At 35.0% G+C, this 18562-nt stretch overlaps 5 protein-coding genes and 1 non-coding gene across 6 annotated transcripts; 2 read left to right on the forward strand and 4 right to left on the reverse strand.

Moving 5' to 3' along the window:
• Positions 1-34: 34 nt before the first annotated feature.
• On the forward strand, positions 35-1734 carry LOC105643118 (very-long-chain aldehyde decarbonylase GL1-10). The gene is made up of 5 exons (XM_012228183.4): positions 35-457; positions 565-887; positions 1009-1156; positions 1239-1284; positions 1374-1734. The coding sequence occupies exons 1-5, from the start codon at positions 128-130 to the stop codon at positions 1385-1387; spliced, it is 861 nt and encodes a 286-aa protein (XP_012083573.1). The 5' UTR covers positions 35-127; the 3' UTR covers positions 1388-1734.
• On the forward strand, positions 1573-1645 carry TRNAK-CUU (transfer RNA lysine (anticodon CUU)). The gene has a single exon. It is a non-coding gene; the product is annotated as a tRNA-Lys (tRNA).
• A 184-nt stretch (positions 1735-1918) lies between the features above and the next one.
• On the reverse strand, positions 1919-6217 carry LOC105643119 (Transducin/WD40 repeat-like superfamily protein). The gene is made up of 10 exons (XM_012228184.4): positions 5818-6217; positions 5322-5427; positions 5132-5192; positions 4738-5030; positions 4128-4267; positions 3810-3884; positions 3513-3603; positions 2778-2981; positions 2455-2499; positions 1919-2257 (listed from the first exon to the last, which is right to left on the reverse strand). The coding sequence occupies exons 1-10, from the start codon at positions 6037-6039 to the stop codon at positions 2172-2174; spliced, it is 1323 nt and encodes a 440-aa protein (XP_012083574.1). The 5' UTR covers positions 6040-6217; the 3' UTR covers positions 1919-2171.
• A 385-nt stretch (positions 6218-6602) lies between these two features.
• LOC105643120 (protein transport Sec1a) lies at positions 6603-14176 on the reverse strand. Its single transcript, XM_012228185.4, has 21 exons — positions 13813-14176; positions 13419-13477; positions 12839-12920; positions 12468-12546; positions 11993-12043; positions 11778-11874; positions 11642-11674; positions 11004-11132; positions 10590-10775; positions 10417-10500; positions 10220-10318; positions 10007-10083; positions 9055-9151; positions 8793-8918; positions 8599-8694; positions 8362-8481; positions 8174-8251; positions 7585-7820; positions 7322-7412; positions 7152-7241; positions 6603-7036 (listed from the first exon to the last, which is right to left on the reverse strand). The coding sequence occupies exons 1-21, from the start codon at positions 13883-13885 to the stop codon at positions 6977-6979; spliced, it is 2043 nt and encodes a 680-aa protein (XP_012083575.1). The 5' UTR covers positions 13886-14176; the 3' UTR covers positions 6603-6976.
• A 306-nt stretch (positions 14177-14482) lies between these two features.
• LOC105643121 (vestitone reductase) lies at positions 14483-16024 on the reverse strand. The gene is made up of 3 exons (XM_012228186.4): positions 15679-16024; positions 14866-15598; positions 14483-14783 (listed from the first exon to the last, which is right to left on the reverse strand). Exons 1-3 carry the CDS (start codon positions 15797-15799, stop codon positions 14642-14644), a joined length of 996 nt encoding a protein of 331 aa, XP_012083576.1. The 5' UTR covers positions 15800-16024; the 3' UTR covers positions 14483-14641.
• A 144-nt stretch (positions 16025-16168) lies between these two features.
• On the reverse strand, positions 16169-17763 carry LOC105643122 (vestitone reductase). The gene is made up of 4 exons (XM_012228187.4): positions 17528-17763; positions 16772-17305; positions 16498-16693; positions 16169-16410 (listed from the first exon to the last, which is right to left on the reverse strand). Exons 1-4 carry the CDS (start codon positions 17646-17648, stop codon positions 16269-16271), a joined length of 993 nt encoding a protein of 330 aa, XP_012083577.1. The 5' UTR covers positions 17649-17763; the 3' UTR covers positions 16169-16268.
• Between the last annotated feature and the right edge of the window lie 799 nt (positions 17764-18562).

An 18562-nucleotide genomic window follows, 5' to 3' on the forward strand; every position in this document is an offset into this window, starting at 1 on the left:
CTATGAAGTGTTTTAGCCTTTAAATGCTATGATTATGTCCTTACTCCTTTAACTCGTGTAAGAGGCCCTCAGCTCTTCTTCTCCATCTATTCTCTCTCTCTCTCAATCTCTCTCACTAGAGCTAATAATGCTTCCCTACCAAAGTCTGCAAGAAGCAGAGGCAGCTCTAGGAAGAAAGCTAAACCTAGCTGAAAAACTATGGTTCAATTACTCAGGTAATAAACCTGATTATATTCTTCATTATCATAACATTCTCTTCTTGATCATCTTTTACTCTATCATTCCTCTACCATACGTGTTCATGGAGCTCTGCCAATTCAAGAAAATGGACAAGTACAAGTTACAACCCAAAATTAAGAGATCATTGAGGGATATGTTCAAATGCTACATAGATGTTATCAAGATTTTTCTTCTTGTTGTCGGCCCTCTGCAAGTCTTTTCTTATCCTACCATTAAGGTATTTTTTTCCTGTTCATGCAGATTAATACGAGTTCATCGATTCAAGTTTAAAATTCTTAGAGATGATACACCTTTTTTTATAAATCGAAATTTTGTTTGCTACAGTGGATTGGCATTCGAACTGATTTGGCATTGCCTAAAGGGTGGGAGATGTTTTGGCAATTGTTGGTTTATAGTCTGATAGAAGACTACTTTAATTATTGGATTCACAGGTTGCTCCATTCTAAATGGGGCTATGAGAAAATTCACCATGTCCACCATCAATACACTGCTCCTATAGGATTGGCAGCACCATATGCACACTGGGCTGAGATTTTGATTCTTGGATTTCCTGCATTTCTTGGTCCTGCATTAGTTCCTGGCCACATAATCACTTACTGGCTCTGGTTCATCTTGAGGCAAATTGAAGCCATTGAGACTCACAGCGGGTACATATCTCAATTTTTATTTTCTTCCCCCTTACCATTTGTGTATCAAAGTGTAAAAGGGAAAGAAATTAGAATCTTGTTTTTTTTATAAATAAATAAATTATAACTAACATTGATGCAGATATGATATTGCGCGAAGCTTTACGAAATATATTCCATTCTATGGAGGTGCAGAGTACCATGACTACCATCACTGTGTGGGTGCCCAAAGCCAAAGCAACTTTGCGTCAATTTTCACTTATTGTGATTATATTTATGGAACTGATAAAGTAAGTAAAACCAGAAATGAAATTGAAGTTACAGTGCAGTGGTAGGAATGCATCACCTACATTTTCTTTCTTTCCACTGCAGGGGTACAGATACCACCACTCCCATGTCCATGTCCATCCCAAAAAAGGTACTATTTTCATTAATTTTTGTATATTAGTGTATTGATTCTCTAAAGCTAATTCTAACAGTTTATTGATGTTATTTTATTTCGTGGAGGGAAATGGATCTGAGAAGCGAAAATGACAGAACGGCCCCACCCTACCCCTAGCACCTGACGTACTACGTAGGCTGTTGGATGCTCGTGCGTAGCTCTTACTAAATTCTGAATAGACATGTCGATGAATCAGATTAAGAAGCACGATTTTTCGATTGGTTTATTCCAAATAAATTATAGGGAAGTGTTTTAATCAGCTGAGCCCGTCTAGCTCAGTCGGTAGAGCGCAAGGCTCTTAACCTTGTGGTCGTGGGTTCGAGCGCCACGGTGGGCGATTTTTTTATATTTACATTTTTTTTTTTTTTTTTATTTTATAATATCATATCAATCGAGCTTTATATTTACAGTTTTGGTTTGGGCTTACATTACATTGAGCTATTCTATAATCACCCTAACCACGTAAATTTAAAATTTTTGGCAACAGAGGTAAATTCTTTCTATTTCCAACGATAGTATCAATATTCTTTCTATTTTGAACAATACTATGAAATGGAAAACAGAGCTACGGTACAATCACCTTAACCATAACCATGTAAATCGTACATCAGAAGACAAACATTACCTTTTTCTGAATTTTTTCAACAACAAAAATTTCTAGTCAGACATATGTTTTGCTTATTAATTTCAAACTCAAAATTGTGCCCTGAATCCTACATCGTGCCATTTTTTCTCTATTGTAACTTTCTTTAATCTAAGAGGAATTATGAGGCTCAAAACTCATGAAGCTATCGCTGATCACCAACAACTCGAATCAGAAGCTCCTCCCGTGTGCTTGAAATTAGTTCATCAAAACATTTCTGTTAAGCCGAATGGAGAGACGGTGCTGCCCATAATTTCACTTTCTTGTCAACACTAGCCGTTGCCAATACCAAGCCCTGTCCATTACCTGTGAAACCACAACATTGGATATCAACCACTGGTTAATTAAAATCAGGAATATCTCTTCAGGCCTGTTTGGAATGAAATTGATGAGCAGCATATTTTGCATAGCATAAACTGAATTGAGGCATCAAGCGTTCAAAGTCAAACATGCATATACAATCAGCAAAAATTTAATTGAAAAGTTGAAGTAAGGTGAATTACCTGTTGGAATGGCCTTAGGCGCCCATGCCATCCATGTGATTTCACCTGCAGCATATATTGATGTTAACACAGGTTTCTTAAAAAGATATTACAATGATTTGATTTTAGTATGCCAACTATGATGCAATCGATGTATAAGTAGTAGTTGGAAGAAGAAAGAAACAGTAGTAAATGAAAATGCACCATAAAAAGCTTGAGCTGGAACCACTTGCATCCATGTTACAAGGTATATGTCTTATTCCATGCTCAATATACTTATCCTGAAATAACTTCATTGGTTGAAAGCATACCAGAATAAGGTAGGTAAATAGACACCAACATACCGTCATGGGCTTTTTCAGCTGTGTCTAGAACATTTCCGGTTTCCACGCATAACCACTGCAATGTTGAGCCGTGGGTTGCTGCCAGTATCTTCCCATTGGGGGATAAACTGAGTCGATCATAATGCAAAGTTGCTCCGTTTGAATCATGAAGTGGAATTGGAAACACCTTAAGAGTCTTCGGATCCTCATCGAGATGATATCGGACTTGAAGATTATAATGATCATAATTAGATAGTTAAGAACACAAGAAACAGGATTTCAAACTTATAAATCTATTTATAGCCTAAACGTAAAATATGTACTACTGCCAGATAAATCTTTTTCAAGAAGCAAAACATTGGTGGAGGTGGGTGGGGGGCAGTGAGCAGAAGGTAACTATAGAGGAGAGTCCACGAATTCAAATAAAAAAAAAAATCTACAAAGCAAATAGCATATTTTTTTTCTTCAGCCAAATCATTTTATCGAGAATACTATCAAAATTTGACAACCTTAAGAAGAAATAATTTACAACTACAGAATATACTAAAATACATCATATATACCAAGTGAAAATTGAATTAAGTTCCATATATTGCAAACTCTGAATAAGCATAATAGTTCAAGTTATATGGGCGGGCTTCTCTTGCTAGATGCTTCACCGTGAAAACAAGCCAGCAATCGTCATTTTAGTAACTATAGCACCAGCTTTACTGTATGACAATTAATAATGGAAATGTTGTACGTATCTGAACTTACCATTGATGTTCCAAGTCCTTATCGAACCATCTTTGGAGGCTGTTATAATTTGCTCTGAGTTTGGAGTGAAGCATAGCCATGTCACTGCACTCTGAACATTGACAAAAACTTGAGAAATGAAAGCACCAGGACTATCTAACTGGCTTAATAGCTTATGTGAATATAAGCAAGAACCAATAATGATTGTGATTGGAAGAAAATTACAGTAAAATAAAGAAAAATTAAAACAAGAATTTGAATCTAAAACTGTCATGTGAACTAAATAAATTTTTAAGCTGCATTATATTAGGTAGTAACCTTGTGTCCTTTAAGCTGCATAACTTTTGGAACCTCCTTGACAGATCCATCCTTTGAATACACAATCTCCCAGACCTGCAAAACAAAATAAGAAACACCAAAGTGGCAAGTTTCAACAGCTTAGCACTATCTTAAAGGTTCCCAAAATTCTTTTTGTATTTTGCAGTTGCTAGCAATGGCTTATAACTTATCTGAAGGCATACATAATATGTTTAGATGATCTGGTACAATCATGCTGTGATTGGTTAGGCAAAAATCTAAAAGTTCTAAACATCTGTTAATGGTTGCCAAACTCAACAACAATCAGATAAAATTCACCTTCACATCTGCAGTGAATGCCGCAGCAGCAATAAAACGCCCATTTGGTGATACAGTAGCCATGGTGTTTTTCAATTGATTTGTATCAACATTCCCCAAAATCTTCCCGGTTCTTCCATACCAAAGTTTGATATCAGTAGCTGCAAGGTAGCATCAAAGGGTCCACAAAATCAGCATTGCTCTTAGGAACTCTAAGAGTATCAATAATAAAAACAAGGCTAAAGTATCAAATTGACACTTCAACTTTCAATTTTGGGCTAATTGAGTCCAAATTTGTCCTACAACTTGCATATTCACTATCCATTGTTTTCTTCAATGGAAAAAAAAAAAAAAAAAAAAACAAGATTGATAGTAAATACCCACATATTAAAAACTCTAAGAGCTCCAAATTCAAATTTAGATCCATCAATTAGGGTTAGATGAGATGTTTTATTACCCATTTACAATTTTTGCATTCAAATTAAGTGTATCTACTGCAAATAATACAGAGAACAGAATTCTAACAGTTCCAATTATACAAAGAACATTAGTCTCATAGTTGATTAAATGGTTATATATTTAATTCATGGGATATAATATCTGGTGCTGAGAGAATTATTTGCAAACCTACCCTCTGAACAAGAGGCAACAATTGCACTTCCATCAGCGGTTCCATAAGTTGCAGCAGTTCCAACTAAGGTCAGAACAGCATTTTTATCATGAATTTTGTGATGCTCCCATTTGACTTCTGGAAGGGGAAGCTTGGATTGCTGCTTAGATTCATTAGGTTTGACCTTTTCTTCTCCAAACATATATAAAGATGCACCAGATAGAGTTTGAGAAGCCACTACTACAGAAGATGCATCATCAGCAAAGGCCACTGCCACTGGGTGACCTCCAGCAGGTACACTAATTCTCAGAAACCTGCAGAAAATAAAATATACAATCAACAAAATGCCATGTATGACAACTAGCACGAATTAATAAAAAAAAAACACCACATTGATAATGTATCAGGTTCATACTTGAAACTTTTACTTGAAGCATCATCCAACTTAAATACCCTGACCACTCCATCACCACAAGCTGTTTGCATAACAGGAAAGCAACCAAAAGAAAGTAGATTCAAATGTTAGCATGTTAACAAGTCGAGAGCATCACTGAAATAAATAAACAGAAAATTGACTTGCAGAAAAGATATTGGGAAGGCTGTACCTGTTGCCAAACTCCTTCCATCATTAGAAAAACAAAGCCCATTAACTGAATCTCCATGACCTTTCAGAGTGTTCAAATCCAATGGATGATGCCTCTTAATTTGATCCTACAAAAGCACAATCAAAACAATTCACATAGCAATGTAACTGGTTCACTCGGTCACAAGGAAAATGCACAAACATGTAAGTTAAAAAGAAAAAAGAAAAAAGACGAAGATCAATCACTTCCAAAGAACAAACACCAACTCATAAGTTCCGAATCCCGATCCTTCCTATAAAAACTTTTAAATATATGAATCGTAAAATTCATACTCACGAACGCCTTTCATTTTCCCTTATTCCCTGGACAAAATTAAAACCGATAAGAATAGTTGCTATCTAATTTACTTAGACCGATTAATTTTACACAAAAGCCTAAACTGATAAAATAGGCCACCATAAGACGGAATTTTCACGGCAACCAAAAGGCAAGTCAGAGATGGAAAAACGGGGCATACCTTATCAGAAGCATGAGAGTGATGAGAGTGAGGCTTGGGGTGAGATTTCTTAGTTACAGGCTGAGCAGGCTTTGTAGGCTTTTTAGGAGCCGAATCAAGCTCCGGCTTGGTGATGGATTTGATTTCGGATTCCCTCTTGTGTGAGTAGCTTTTGAAGAAGAGGAAAGCGATCAGAGCTCCGAGAAGGACCGAAAGAACAGCAATCGGAAGAACCGGATCCATTTTCGCAACTAGAGAGAAATGAGAGTTTAGGGTGTCGGAATTGTAGATAACGAGAGTGATGGCGTAATGCGTGAGGATGCGTCGAAGCCTCTGCCTCTGGGAATTGGAAATGGCGGGGGTCGGGGAGAATTCTATACGTATCAACCGGTGAAAATTTAATCAGTAGAAGCAAAAAGGTTAATGTTCTTGGTGTATTGTATTATAAATTATTATTTTATAGTATAATACATATGTTTTCGTATATGGAAGAAGTAGTCGTTCGACGACGGAGTTAAAAAATGCTTTATGATTTGCCCATTCCAATGGCCTGTCGTTCGATAACTGGTTGAAAAATACTATGCTGCGGTACGTTAGCCTTTCTCGTCTATTCAACGGCAAGCCGTTTGTAATAATTAAGCAGCCTAAATTATAGTTTATTAACTTGCAGCTTTGAAAATAAATACATCTTAGGTTTATAAAAGCAGGATTTTCTTTTCCTTTTTTTTTTTTTTTTTGAAAAAAAAAAGTGAAAGAACATAATAATTGTAATAAGGAGAATAATTATTGGACAGTTTCAAAAAAAATTGGACAAACAATAAATTAATGATATCAGATGTAATAATAGTTACAATTCGCTCGTTTGAAGCATTACTGAACCCAAAAGAACAACATGGCCCGTGTTTTTGTACAGCATAAATAGACAGAGCAAATTACTACAATAGTTACAATCTGGATTACAGAAATGGGATGATTTAATTCCCATGGGGTATCCTAAAGCCCCCCTAAGAAAAATTGGGATTTTTTTTTTTTTTTTTTTAAATTCCAGGAAGGCTAAAGACAAGTGAAGCATTGCTGGATGCAAAATGGCCAGTCTCCAGCTGTACTCACAGGCTATAATCTTCCCTTCATTATGTACAGAGCTTGAAAGTTTTATGATTGCAGTGGGAGAGTGCATGAGTTAGAAGAACACTGGACGATCATTCACTGGGGGTCTCTCTTCTGTTAGCATCTTCAATTTCTGTTTACATGCAGAAAATTAAAGAGCAGCCAGAACCATGCTTATAACTGAGTATGACTTGGATCAAAATAGTCTAAGAAAAGGAGAAAATGAAAGGAAAACAAGCACTCAATACCGTCATATATTGGGGAGGATCATCCAAACTTGTACAACCTAGAACAACTTCTCTCCTGAGTTTAGTTGTCAGCTTGTGGCAAACACGTAGCTGACAATAGCATTTCAGTGAAAACTTCAATAAAGATCAACATAGCAGAGCAGAAACTAGCAGTTCTGGAGAAATTTTACCTCAGATCGAGTTGCACCACCAATCATAAATATAAAAATACGCTTTCCCATTTTTTTCAAATCTAATGTTACATTCTTCAAGACTGAATCACTGCAAACAGAAGCGGAAGACTAATAAGAAATATATTCTGCGGAAGACTAAATTAGAATGACAGAGTTTTGAAATGTAATCTACAGATAATGGCAAAAACATCTAAGCTGCTATCAGCAGTCATAAGATGCAGAGATATCCAAAGAAAAACATATAAGAGCTGTCAAAATACCTTGAACATCCATCATCAGAGCGATGACCCTGTGCCCAAGTTGCAGTTCGTCTTGATCTCATTGAATGAGGAGTAGATTTTTTTTCTGGAATAACAGGGGCATTACTTGCTCGTGCTGCCCCTTTCTTTGGTGCTTCTGGGACCGGGGCCTCAACCTGAGCACGTGGACTTGGTTCATTCATACACAAATATTCAGACTTCGACAATTCACCTTTGTTAAGATTTTCAATAAGCTCCTGCAACAGAAATTATATCGTGCAATATCATTCATACATAAATCATTAAACACAATAATTTTTCCTTTTTCAGTCAATGTTTATGACACATGTTTTATAAATTTGAAACTAAATTTTTTCTACGCATCAAACTACCACCAGGCAAAATGACTTCTTTTTATGCATCACGTTCACTCTAAGCAAATGGTAAAAGTAAACAAAGAAAGATAACAGGAGAAGTGCTGCCAACCATTCATTATTTCCAAGAAGCCTAATTTAGCAATACCTCATTTGTTAATTATTTTATGGTTTACCATCACAATCTTTACAATAAGATATGTTGTACGGCCATGCTTTTGTGTATTGATTCATACCTCTAACACAGGGTAAAATCGAAATAATTGCCATGTTTCTTCCTCACCAGTTCTATCTTTTCTGGCTGCTTGCTTTGTCTGAGAAGCAAAGCAAAGTTTGTTGATTGTTAGACATTATCAATAACCTTAATTCCAAAATGACAGCATCCTTTACCACTCTAATGCGCATCTCCACTCTATGCTCATACCTTCTTGTTATCAAACTTGAGAGAGAAACTGCCAGTTGTTGTCTTTTTGGCAGCAGATGATCCCGCCAGCAGTCGCATATTATTCACAACTGTCATATCTTTTTCTGATAACCTGGCCAACTGATTGATAAAAAATATTTTAAAAAAATCACATAATAAGTTTTAACTTCAGAACCCTACATACAGTCATGTCCTAAAACAACACTTCTCATTGATCAATAGGAATTCTGCAGCTACCTGCATTAGTTTTGTAGCTTTGTCACCCTCAAATTTGTCTGGATACACAATTGCGTAAATCAGCAACAAACGAAGCTTATTTTCAGGAGATGCGTCCTGAAAAAGAAAAGTGTCCTTCAATTAGAAATTTATGTTACCATGTGTGGGATATTAAGAACATCAACAAATCAGAACACAATTCCATGCTTCATCACCTGGTTCGTCCTTATAAAGTTGATAACTTCCTTAGCTCCTGCATCTCCAAATACAAGATCCTGCTCTAGTTGCCCAAGGTCTCGAAGCCTTATTTCTCTGATAATTTTGTTAATTTTTCCAGCCATCTGCATGAAAATAATCAAATAAAAAAAAAAAGGAGGCATCATTAATCATAAAAACTACTCCTTTGAACCCTTAGTGGCCCTTTTCAGCTTCAAACTTGTTTTTCCTATGAAAATCCAAGTAGAGGAAGAGGCAAACCTCAACATGAAGAGAGAGCTTCTCAACTACTTGATTGTATTGCGGTAAAGATTGAACAATTTTCTGCATATCTCGTGTTGAAATTTCACCACCATCTCTGCATAAAGCAAAACTTCAGCATCACAAGTGTAAGGCAAACAGAAGTGTTTGAATGATCCAGCTTTATGATTCAATATAGAATAAAACAACATAATAAAGAGAGCAGAAGCATAAAATCAAGCATACTTTTTTATATTTTATCAAAAAAAGGCCATAATATCAAGGAAGCAAATGAATTGTCACATTTACAAAGTGAAAAGTTTATTGACTCACGACATGGTTATTATATAACCCATGATTATCTTCAACTATAAACTTTTATTATGATTTATCGTCCGCCCATATTGCATTTTCGCCATTGCTAACAATGTAAATGATGTGAAGTTTAATGGTCAACAAACACAGGCAGTGTGAATGAAAGTCAGCCACAAACCAGTTGAGATTAGAGCCATTTATCCATGTTCCACTGAATACAGTTCTGTTAAAAAACATAAGGCTTTTAAGTGTTGCACTTTATGAACCTAGATCTTTTGCTGGCTACACAGCTTATCAAAGTCCAGGGACAATTTTTGCTAACCATTATTGAACTGTGCCCTGAACAATTTCTAGCAATAGAATCCAGAGTTTCAATTCATCCAGTAGTTACTATAAAACTTCCATAATTTTTCATTATATTACCTGCACTTTAACCTCTTATCATAGCTCCATGATCAAACACCTGCATTGCTATTTAGTAGAAGTTTTGGCACGTGAATTTGGTATTCCAATCACAGGTTAATTTTTCTAAAGTCAGTTCATGCGAAAATAGTATCATTAATGTATCCAGATCAGATTAGTTATTCAGCTGGAAAACCTTCTAAAGTTACAAAATTGAGCATTAAAGTTTCAAACACTTTAGAAGTGATACCGGTACCTTGCTGTTTGTTGCATTTGTGCAGCTTTATTCTTTTGAACAAAGTTGGTCATCTTGTCATGCAAACGTTCACTAGCCTGATATGTGACATAAAAATATAAATAACAGTTACCAGACTGAGGTCTCCAACTCATCACTAATGCCAGTTAACAAATAAGAGATTTCAGACTAAAACTAACATAAGTGAGATAGAAAAATGAATGCACAACATACATCTGCTATATGTGCATGGCGAAGCTCAAGCCAGACCGGATCATTGTCTTCTAGAAGGACTTCCTTTTTCTCAGGGTCACCACCACTTTTACTAGGTACCTAAAATGGACGTGATTGATCGACATCCAAGGATTCATAAATGCTCGAAAAGAGATCCTTAAACCCTCTAGAAAACAAAGTTGAAGAGTAAAACTTACCTCGAATACATACTTATTTCCATCCATATCTAGTAAATCATGGCACATGGCATCATAAGTCCATTCATGTATGACCGGAGCAATCTAAAGCATGAAATTCAATGAGATCCAGCATTATTTTTAAAATGACAGACTGAGAAGGAGAAGTTATCACTTGAAAGTTGTTGGTAAACCTGATCAACAGATCTATCCAGGATGAGCAGCTCACATGTCTCGTTTTGTGGAAAGTTAGGAATGGACTTATACTTGAGAATATTGTTCCACACAGCAGCCGCAAGCTTTGAGGGAACTGTATCGCGAAATGTTGTTTCTGTAGATCCATCTGTTTTGGGAGCTCGAAAACGCACATAGGGCAGCTCCTGAGAAAGCAACTTTTCAACAAATGAAAAAAGGAAACTGACAAAAAAAAAAAAATATAAAACCATTCATTTCCAAGGGAATTTTTATTTCAAGATAAAAGAAAAAAAAAAAAAAAAAAGAGAGAGAGAGAATAGCTTACGACCAAATATTACAGAATCCCAAATGCCAAATATTATCAGTTTCACAATTATCCACAATTACTGCATTTTCTCACTTAAAATTTTTACCTTTAATGAAGCGAAAACTGTTGCAATTCGAGTCGCCATCACATTCAAGTAAGCATCAAATCTGCGAGAGTTCTCAGACCTTTCACTATATAGTTCTTCTAATGCTCCTTCATGGTCGGTGGTAAAAGCCTGCATTAAAAGCAATTTCAGCGGACAAAACTAACACACTTCCTTAATAGCAGAAGTAATGACTAAGAATGCAATTGTTGTCGGAGATGGTTTTCATCATATGCAAGTCTAGTCAAATTGTACACCCAAAATGCAAAGTCTCAAAACAGTTCTTGGGATGGAAGTCCCTGTTTGAGTCAAAAGTTCATGAGTAGGTGCGATTGAAGCGCACATATTTCTTTGGCATATTTGTAGAACCGCATACTAATTCAGTAAAACCAGGTAAGATCAGATCAAGAAAGAAACCTACTTAACGTAAAACACAGATATGCACATCCGTTTATATGCATCTTCTTTGTTATGAAGAAGCTAGCAGAATATAGGAAAAATAAATTGTGCTCCATACATGCATTTTCCGAGAACGAAGCTTTAAAAAAAAAAAAAAATTTTAGTATTCCAAAATAAATGGGTAAGACCCCACTAGAAGAAAAGGTATAGTCAAAGAACGCCAGATATAATGGCATACCCACCTGATTATCTATAGGGAAGTATTCCAGATTCATCTGCAAAGCATCAAGTAAAGATGAATATTAAAAAGAAAATGAAAGCCATGCTATATTCTCATTTCTCAGTTATTAACAAGGAAAGAAAATTCAAATTTTTGACCTCTCCAAGTGCACCTATACGGGGTAGTACACTTGTATCACATTTGATGTGATTAACCAGTTCCTTCGGGATTGGTGAACTGAAAAAAACAAATGCTCTGGCAAACAAGGCAGACGTTCCAAAACATATGATCAGAGTTTTTACTAAAATGAAATAAACATATATATTCAACAAAATAAAGCTTCAATTTGGAAAGTCTCTAAACTTATACATACTTCTTATATAAAGGCTCCCTTCCAGACATGTCAGACAAGAACATGACAATACTGCAGGCCAGCAAAAGACGAGTCAAATAGGTCCCTACACCTTATCTCAGAGAGCATGTTAACGTTAAGGAGAAAATTCCCAGAAATTGTTAGTGGTGGATGCGCTTATGCAAAATGCCACAGAGAGAGACAACATGCAAGAAATAGAATGGAGAAGAAGAAAGAATCGAAATTAAAATTTTCAAACTCTAAACTATAACTTATAAATACTAACTGTGGTGCATTCAATATGAAAATAAGTAATGACCAAATTCTAAGAAATGGGGAATTGCGGCAGGAGCATGTTTAACGGTCAGCGCTTTATTAAAGAAGTGAAAAAACTGAATAAAGTAAGGTCAATAACAAAGGAATCACAAATTTTATGTTCATTTTCCCTGAATAAAAGTAAAGACATAACATTGGTAAACAAAACAGAAGCAATTACTTCTCTTTTATTGGCTGGATAAAATATATAACATCCATGGAGGGTAAGGGTTCCCTCCTCTTGAAAAGTTCTTCCACCACTGCAACAAAAGAAGAATCTCCATCAGGTTCTATATGTATTGGCAATTACCAGCGGGTGAGAACTATAAAAGAAATGAATTAGTGATGTCTGGGAACAATCACAGGGACAAGGTTACTGGACATAGCGATAGAGATGGCATGCTCCACTTATAGAGACAAAATTAATATGAAAAAAGAAAAATTGATCGCTACTATGGAACTTCATGCATATATAAATCAGAAACCATATGCAATTTCTTCCATTTTGCCACTTTGTCTGTAATGGCAAATATGAGAAACTTCGATTCTTACATGAAATCCCTTGGTCTGTGATATCCGACATTTTACAAATATGAGACATGACTTTGACTGTTACTTTATCCATGATGAGTACCTGTACAAAATCAGTTGAGGGTGATTAAAACAAAACGCAAATAACATTAACAAATTTAACTGGCCATTGGACACAACGGAAACAAGGATGTCTATCTACAATGCTTACATTATCGGGAATGAAATCCAATTCTTGGGATAGGATTTTTTTTTTTTTTTTTTAAGGTTCACAAGAAATCACAAGTTAAAAAAAAAACAACATATATATATATCAAGAATGAAATCTCATTCTTGAGATTTATATATTTGAATGAGATTGACTTGCCTAGACTAAATCCATAGCCTCACTATAGATTGAATCAATGAAAATAAGAAGTTTTGTTGAAACATTGTATTTGAATAGCATGAATTTAGCTCAAAATAATATCTAATCTGAACTATAATTCTTAACATAACCATTAATTTATTTTTTAATTGCTTAAAAATAACCATCTAATTCCATTCCTATTCCGTTCCCAAGGTAATTCCATTCCAATGTAAATTATCACGCCAAACGTACCCTCCATGCTGATCTTGAATCTCCTGTTCTTGTTGATCCCAGCATTTCATTCAGAAGACCTGTATGTACCAGGGTAAAAAAAATGCATTAACTATAAAAAATTGACCACTACACTACACAATCCAATTTCTTGAGATAAGCCACAGTTAAATACTAGAAAACCAAAGGGATGCAATTATGAATAATATTTAAAAATAAAAATAAAAACAAGTAAACTACATGAAATATAATTTAGCTAGGTTGCAAAAAAAAAAAAAAAAAAAAAAAAAAAAAAAAAAAAGAGAAAGCCAGTCGATCGGGTCCCACCAATAAAGTTAAAATATTTCTGCGGCGACATTCTCCCTCCAAAAACTGGATATACATGTATGACACACCAATGTGGGTGGCAACTTACGTTCACGACTGATTTGACGAAAGAATTTGTGCCCTCCGGCATGGGAAGACGAATCAGCATCGGATAGTGACATGATAAATAACGCCGCCGATCAGTAATCAAGCTCGAGAACACAATGATTCAGAGACCGAGAGATCGATCAAAATTGAAAAGGAGAGAAAGAGAGGGAGAGAGAGAGTCTCCTGGAGCAACAGAATTGTGTAGCGATGAAGAGAGGAGCGAGAGAAGGGTGGAGAACGGAAGGCCGTTACGCTTGTGTGGGAAAATGTTCATTGGAGCGGATATTTCGCTCAATTGAATGGACAAACAAAGCCGAACTAAGTGCAATTACACGACATCGTATCTGTGCATTCGAGCGTGTAAGGAGAGATTGAGAATTGCTTGAAGTTTACTGGTCTAACAAAATTTTTAAATATGAAAAATTAAAAATTTCTCAAATTTATCATATTTTTCATTTTCATAGTTTATCTTTACTTTTGTTTTTTTGTTAAATAAGTGATCTACCAAGTTTTTAATCTAAATTTCTTAATCAGCTAATAAAAATTTATTTAGCCACAAATTAAAATTAAAATTTCCCTTTTCAAATTATCCTTTTCCCCAGTACCCCTATAGTAATCTCTCTCTATCTATCCTATTGTAAATTTGTAATTGACATGCAATTTACAAAATCTTGAAAAAAAAATTAAAAATTCAGATTCATAAATAATAGAATTGGGTAATTGAGGAAGAAAGCTTCATTGCTAATGGTTATTGTCCCTCAATCCTCATACAGTTTCTTAATTTAAAACCATAATCTATAAATTCAAAGATAATTCTTGATGTAATACAACTAGAGATAGCCCTTCTGCTTGCAGCATTGAATTGCTCCATCAAACATTTCATCAAGCCCATAATTAAATTTGAAACCAGAATCTGTCAGCTTCGTAGACGACAGAACAGGGCCTTTGAATCCTTCAAAACCCTTCAGTGATCTGTCAAGAAAGAAAAGTTTGCATTTTGATTATAATTTCTTGAGTAAACGAAGCTAATGGAGGAGAATAAAAAATTACTTACTCTGTTGTTGGTATTTTGAACTCTGGGAACTTCGCTGAAAGAAACTTGGACATCTCTTCAATAGTTAAAGTATCAGAAGAACAAATATACCTTCCTTCTGCATTAGGATATTCAAGAAGGAAGATATGTGCTCTTGCCAGATCATCAACGTGCACCATAGATGTATTGAGAAGCAGATTATATAAATCTGGCTTGTCTAAAACCATAGCCAATGCTGCTTCCACCGAGGCGGGCAGATTTGGACAAATAAAGGGACCAACAACAAAAGAAGGAATTATTGTCACAAGCTCCAATCCATTTTCCACTGCAAATTCGAGAGCTTTTTTCTCTGTCAACGCCTTTGAAATCCAATAAGGACTTGCAAAAGAGTTCAAGTCTTTTATGAAATTGACATCACTCCAAAAGCTTTCATCCATTACGCTCACAGTCTTACTCTCATCGTTAAGATCAACTGCTGCTGTGCTAGAAGTGTAGACCACGCGCTTGACTGTCTTTGAATTCAAACAAACATTCAAGATTGCTAGTGTTCCATCGATTGCTTTCTTGATTACTACTTCCTCAGGTTCATTAGTTTCAAAATGAGTAGGGGTAGGGGTGGCCACATGAAACACACCAACACATCCTCTAATAGCAACTTCAAAACTTTCAGGATTACTCAGATCTGCATGGAAGATTTGAAGCTTCTCTGACGCTCCTGGTAGACCTGTTAGGAAGCTGACATCTCTCTTCTTCTCTAGTCATATATAAAACATAAATAAATAAAAATTGGATATTTTCTTTATTCAATAGAAGTAACTGAGTTAAAAATCTTACCTGGGTCAGGTCTAATGGTGGTGTGAACAGAGTAACCATGTTCAAGAAGCCTCATGATCAACCATGATCCCACATAGCCAGTAGCACCTGTGACACACACTGTACCTTTGTCTCCTTCCATTGACGATCTATGGTAGCAAGTGTGCGAAGGTGCTGGAAAATGATGACTTTAAGGTCATGATAAGAAACGGGTCACACTTTTCTTTGTTCTTTTTTTTTTTTAATCCTGGTCTTTCTCTGATGCTGACATGGAACTACACTTCGTCCATTGATCACTACCAATCATTCTCACTTTAGACGTTTCTTGGACATCACAAGATTTTTTATTGACTTCTAATTTTTTTGGTTCAATTTCAAATTTGCCAGCCTTTTTACTCTTAACAGTTTTACGATTTGACAATATGCGGCTGCAAACACTTTGTAGGTTTTATTCATTGGTTGTTTATGAAAATATAATATGCCTCAAAATCAATCCTCTGTTAAAGCTATATTTTCAAGTTGAATAGTCACTGACTTTATATTCAATGAACAGGAAGAGAGCATTAAGTATTAATATACAATAATGCAGAGACTTGTTTCTAATATATAAACTAAAGATAGCCCTTTTCTTTGCAGCATTGAATTGCATCATCAAACATCTCATCTAGCCCATACTTGAATTCAAAACCAGAGTTCAATAGCTTCTTTGGTGACATTCCAGGTGCTTTATAGCCTCTAATGTCCTTCAAAGATCTGTCAAGTTTGCAAATTAGCATATCATTATAATTTACAATTTCAGCATTCAAGAAATAATCTGGAAATACATGTAGAGTTACTCACTCCACAGTTGGTATTGGAAACTCAGGAAACTTGGCAGACAGAAATTTAGACATCTCTTCAATGGTGATGGTGTGTGAAGAGCAAATAAACCTCCCTTTTGCATCGGGATATTCAAAGATAAAGATGTGTGCTCTAGCCACATCATCTGTGTGCACCATTGATCCACTGATAAGAGCACCATATTCCTCTTTCTCACCTGGAATAATACATTTCATGATTTATTTATCATGCACAAATCATAAACATAATTAATATTCTAATTTCTATCAGTTACCAAGTATCATAGCCAGTGATGTGTGGACTGAGCCAGGGAACTTAGGACAAATGAAGGGACCATGAACAAGAGAAGGAATTACGGTTACAAGGTCTAATCCATTTTCTTCTGCAAATTCAAGAGCTTTCTTCTCTGTTATGGTCTTGGAAATCATATAATTAGCAAAATAACCAAGAGAGGACTTGATAGATTTAATGTAATCCACATCACTCCAAAAGCTTTCATCCATTGTGTCCACGACATTGTTGCTAAAAGCAACAGCCGATGCACTTGAAGTGTACACGACTCTCTTCACAGTTTTAGAGTTAAGGCATGCCTTTAAGATGCCAAGTGTTCCATCAACTGCTCTTTTTGTAACCACTTCCTCTGGTTCTTTATCTTCAAAATCTATAGGACTAGCCACATGAAATACACCGGTGCATCCTTCAATGGCCGCTTCAAAGCTTTCCGGATCACTGAGATCAGCTTGGAAGATTTGGAGTTTTTCAGATGCTCCTGGTAGACTTGTCAAGAAGCTAACATCTCTCTTGTGTTCTGATCAAAAGAGATGTTAAAGAAGAAAACTAAATAGTAAGTTTAACCTAATCACATGTTCTTGAAATTAATCATTAATTGTTACCTGGACAAGTAGTTATAGGGTTAACCTAATTTTGAAAATTGCACATGGAAGCAAAAAAGGATCTGAAAACAAAGAATAATCATGCAAATTTAAAAAAAAAAAAGAAAAAAAAAAGAAAAAGAAAAAAAGAATATAACCTGGATCAGGTCTAATGGTGGTGCGGACAGAATATCCATGTTCAAGAAGCCTCATGATCAACCAAGAAGCTATAAATCCAGTACCTCCTGTTACACATAATTTGCCTTTATCTCCTTCCATGTCTGTCTCACACCAAGGAAAATGAAGTTCATAAAATGCTCTCTCTACGAGTCTATCCTTTTAGCTTGCTCGTACATTGTTTGTCGTTTTTGAAGTTGTAAACTACAGATATGTTTTTTTCCTGGCTGTGATCATTGTTATCGTTCGCTTTTCTGATGCGGTACGTCAAGTTGTTTCACTTTTACTCTAAAAGCAACTAGTTGAAAAATATCTTACAAAATTCCTAAAGAATTGGTGAAAACTTTTTTTTTTTTTTTTAAAGTCCTTCCAAACTCAAAATCATTTCTTGATTGCTTGATATAAAATCATTTTAACACTTTTTTTTTTAAATTCATTATTAAAAGCTTTAACCTTTTTTGTTTTGAGGAAAAAGCAATATTTCATTTTAATTCAATAATTAGTTGAAATAATACAGCATATAAATATCAAGTTAAACATAATTCTCCAAAAGTTAGAATATTTGTGCAATTCAGATTGAATTTTCTATCACTATGAATTATGATTTTTTTAATAAGAATTAATAAAACTATATCTATGGGAGAAAAAAAAAAAAAAAAACATGATACAGGCTTTGTGCAATTCACGTTTTTCAGCTCTGTGTTTTGATTTTAGTTCTTGATATTGGTTTTTTAAAAATGGACGAATTAGGATAAAAAAAAAAAAAAAAAAGAGTATTTTTGTTATAAAAAATTCATCTATCACCTTTCACTATTGTAATAGGACAAGAGAGTTATTAATACTTAATAGAGAAAAAAATATAAAATTCATGATAATATTGTTTTGTTTAATAATAATGTGAAAAATAAATTAATTTTAATATCTAATTTAAAATTAATCTGAAAAATAAAATGGAACCACCCAAATTAATATTAACAAAACCAAAATATAATATTCTATAAAAAAAAACATAAATG

The sequence above is a fragment of the Jatropha curcas genome, chromosome 5, assembly GCF_041381405.1.
Source record: "Jatropha curcas cultivar XTBG-Jc1 chromosome 5, XTBG_Jcur_1.0, whole genome shotgun sequence".
NCBI lineage: Eukaryota > Viridiplantae > Streptophyta > Magnoliopsida > Malpighiales > Euphorbiaceae > Jatropha > Jatropha curcas.